Below are 4,146 nucleotides of genomic sequence, written 5' to 3'. Positions count from 1 at the left end.
ATGCCGACGCTTCAAAAGCTTGTTAATCTTAACTCAGTACAAGGATAGATCTGAACACCTCAAATTAGAAAAGGCTCTGATTTTGTGTATAGGTTATAGGAGAATTATTCATACAATGGACTCCTAATCTCAGGACCTAGTTCAGGTGGTGGATCAATGGCAGGTCCATAATCCTCTGTTTTCATGAATCTCCAATAGTTCTCTGGCAGCTTGCTTGGGAACCAATCACTTAAGTCCTTGAAAAATTGTCCGACTTGCGATATTGAGAAGTAATTAATCGGGAAAGTAGCTGTATCAAGTAACCCTTCTGTATGCCTTGGTATCCTCTTATGCTGGATGATGAAATGATATACAAAATATCAGCATATAAGAAATAAATTTTGGTAGCATAAACAGTAATGGAAGACACATAAACCTATAAATTGTTACTAGTTCCTTACCAGTAGAAAGCCCATAATGACTTCTAGAAAGTCATCTTCTGGCATGCTCACAGACTTAGGGTAATAACCTCCGACAATAACACGATGCCTGCCAAACAATAACACGGGGATTTTGCATTTAATACACTATTGGCAAAGCATATAATGTGTTTTCCTCTGTAATATAAGATTATATAACATTAATAACGAAGATTGGTTCGATCAAACTTACTACAGCTAAGAGGTCAAATAGCATACTGTTTAATAATAGCTAAGATTTCAATAAACAATCAAGTCATATATGCTAGCATATTGTTTAACACTAGCTATTTTTTCAATAAAAATGAAGTCATACATCCTACACTGAAAAATCATGTGCTAAGCTTAAGGCACAATAACATTAAAACAATACCCTTTCTTATGCCAAGTATATTCCTTCAATGAGGACCAAATCATAGCATAGTCCAAAATATTTATGTAAATTCAAGAAAGATGAGCAAAACCAAACCCCTGGGTAGTAATGATCTTGCATAGCCTGATAAAAAAAAGGATTTATTGAATTTACCTTGTCAAGGTATCATCTCTGGTTACAGCAATGTCATACATCCAGCCCCCATTTGTCTTGAACTTCATCTCATACATGATATCATAGTTGAGTGCACCACCAGAAGGTATTTTAATAGAAACTGCTTTTGTTCTTATGGAATCTTCTTCCTTTGAAGAAGATGCCTGATCCAGATCAGCTTGAGATTGTTTTGTCTAAAAGGGAAGTAGGAACAAGAACTCAGGGGAACACATTCATTTTGGCTTCACAACAAGGAGTATATACATTATTATTAAAGAACAAACTGACCGGAAGAATGTCACACTTTCCTTCCTCCAATAGTTTAGGATCATAAACCATCTGCAAAGAATACGAGGGCAAAAAATTTCTTAACTTTAGTCAATTATCTTGTGATTATGTACCATGAGTTAATCTAAAAAGCATCTCTTGAAAATAATGTCACGTACTTCAGATGGTCAAACAGAATACTTAAACTTTGACTACTTCACTTAACAAGTAATGAGAGAAGGCTTAATAAAACAACAGGAGGCCAGAACCCTAGATTATGAGAGTGAGTTGGTTTTAAGGGCTACCCCACCTATTCTGGCATATAGACCTCCTCATTCTCTTGTAGTGAAGGCTTTGTTTTTCTTTACTAAACGATCCAATTTCTATTTCACACAAAATTCAAGAAAATTACTAGAAACAAACACACATTTAGAGGAGTTTTTCAGAAAATAAGGATTTTCCCTTTACAAATGTTTCCAGTAGGCAACTTAAAAACTGCAACTGGCATATTAGTGAATAAGAATAGAGTTTTTTGAGATTCCCACGGTATGAGCCATGGAGGACCTCATGCCAACTAAGGCTCATATCTTTTATCCTAAAGACAAATCAACAAGAAGACATGTATACATAACTTCCACATGGTATCATGATTGTTGTAGAAAGAAACATGGCCAAGACCTAAACAGTTAAATTGCTCTCTTCCATCAAAAGGACTACATAAATTCCCATTTTCATATGTTTTTCAGACAATCGCCATTTTTATGAAAAGTGAGGTCAAAGAGCATTTACCTCTTCAGTAATTCCTCGGTCAGCCAGCATTTGGATCATTGTTCTTGCCTTGGCTTTCGCTGCTGCAGCTTTTCCTCTTTCCGAAATAGATCCAGCATCTGTCGGTTGTTCCCAAAACTTCTTTTGAGTCGGATCTGAATTGCCTTCTGGTGGGTTACCCAGTTCCGAAAACCACTATAATTTTTGTAGCACCATATCACGAAAATAACTAGAAATTACTATATATCACGAAAAAACACTTCAACTTACAAGACACCACTAAAATAACCATAGAATATGATAACATCACAGGTATGCAACATATCCTGAAAACCACTGCAGATTTCATCACATAGAGAGCTACTCAGTCACAAGATGAACAAAGATAAAATGCACCATACCACTAAAATCACTATGATTTACATTCCTAGAGATGAATGCAACAAGAAGAATAAAGATAAAACACACAACTCAAGAGAACTGCCAAAATACGCAACCCTACACATGTATGTAGAATGCTATCAAATGAACAAAGATATAAATGCATCAACCTCCAAAAACCATTACAAATTACAACCCTAAATATAATAGCCAAATACAATCACATGAACTAAAATAAATGCATTGAGCTCTGACGAAAACTACAAATTATAAGCCTAAAGATAGATGCACAACGGAACAAGATCAACAAAGAAGGTGTCATGTGACATCTCATCCATACAAAAATAAAATCTCGTCAAGATGTTTCAATGTAATCTGTCTGGTAAGTAAATGACAGTGAGACAAGAAAAGAAAACCTGTTTCCTGGTCTCCAACATTATCTCTTGATCGAGGGCAGGCAGGTTGAAAACCTTATAAAAGTAACAAAATTCTGGTCTTCTTCCCATCAGAAGTCTGAGAGTGTTCCGGAGGTCTTTGGAGAATCCTACGTATTGAACCTTCTTGTTCTTGTCCATTACTACAAAGACGGAAGCTTCAGTGTTAGGCTCAATGGGTGGCATGATTCGGCCATGTGAATTGATGAATCCATTCAAAGGGAGATCTTTGAGAGCAGGAATGGTTATAGTCGTTGCTGTGGCTTGATCTGAACCAGAGACCATAACAACTAAAGAAGACACCTGACTTCTTCTATTTGTTTGCAGTGTGGTCCTAGAATCCGTCTCAAAGTTTCGTGATATGCCCCATTTTCTCAAGCCTTTGTAAGAAAAAAGCTTCGTTGAAGCATTAGACAGTGTTGAGGAAAGGTTTTTATGTGTGCAAGAGAGGTGGCTAGGGCAGCCATTTGTTGCAGAAAACTGCTGACCAGAGGAAAGCACAGAAGCCTGCAATAGAAAGAAGGTAACATCATCACCATAGCCATTACCATTTCCATCACGTCATCATCATTATCGTCACTATCACCACATCCACATAGCCATCACCACTATCACTACCATCAGATCATCATCATTATCACTATATCACTATCACTATCATCATCATTATCACTATATCACTATCACTATCATCATCATCATAATTATCACTATATCACTATCACTATCACTATCACTATCACTATCACTATCACTACCATCACATAATCAACATTATCTGTAACATCACCACATTACATCTACATCACCATTCATCGCCATAGTACATTTTGCACCTACATCACCATTCATCATCGCCATCACCTCCACAACCATTATCACCAAAAACAGCAAAAATGCTACCATAATCACCATTCAAAAGCACCAAAACTACTGCTACCAACGTTGTCCCAAAGATCATCATAAGCATTACCAATGTCACCATTCAACACAAAAATCAACATCACCACACACCATTCCAAAACAAACAAACAAACAAAAGCTACCCTCCAATAGAAAATAAAAAAAACATCACTATCAGTTCTCCTTCATTGTATGGATCTAGTATTGAATGTTGAATTTTGCAACAGATAAGTAAGGAGAAGAGAACTGAAAGCATAAATGTCGGCTGACTTACCATGTGGAGAAGAGGTATCGTGGGGTGAGCTGTGAAGCAGCAGAAACGAGCAACAAAAATATCTCAGCGAGAGATACTCTGTTTCAAACATAACTCACACTCCTCTGCGTTGTGGATAAGTAAGTGTGTGGGGCA

The 4,146-nt window shown here is 36.8% G+C and overlaps 1 protein-coding gene across 1 annotated transcript; it reads right to left on the bottom strand.

Annotated features, from left to right (window-relative positions):
* LOC147847313 (uncharacterized) lies at window positions 1-4,146 on the bottom strand. Its single transcript, XM_087339328.1, has 7 exons — window positions 4,008-4,146; window positions 2,817-3,341; window positions 2,041-2,214; window positions 1,273-1,323; window positions 985-1,178; window positions 441-528; window positions 1-332 (listed from the first exon to the last, which is right to left on the bottom strand). The coding sequence occupies exons 2-7, from the start codon at window positions 3,117-3,119 to the stop codon at window positions 105-107; spliced, it is 1,038 nt and encodes a 345-aa protein (XP_087195454.1). The 5' UTR covers window positions 3,120-3,341; window positions 4,008-4,146; the 3' UTR covers window positions 1-104.

Source organism: Azolla caroliniana, unplaced genomic scaffold (genome assembly GCF_043228905.1).
Source record: "Azolla caroliniana isolate FFs.n. ecotype wild unplaced genomic scaffold, voAzoCaro1.0.p SCAF_1194, whole genome shotgun sequence".
In the NCBI taxonomy this organism is placed as follows: Eukaryota; Viridiplantae; Streptophyta; class Polypodiopsida; order Salviniales; family Salviniaceae; genus Azolla; species Azolla caroliniana.
This window is presented reverse-complemented; position numbering and strand designations above follow the sequence as displayed.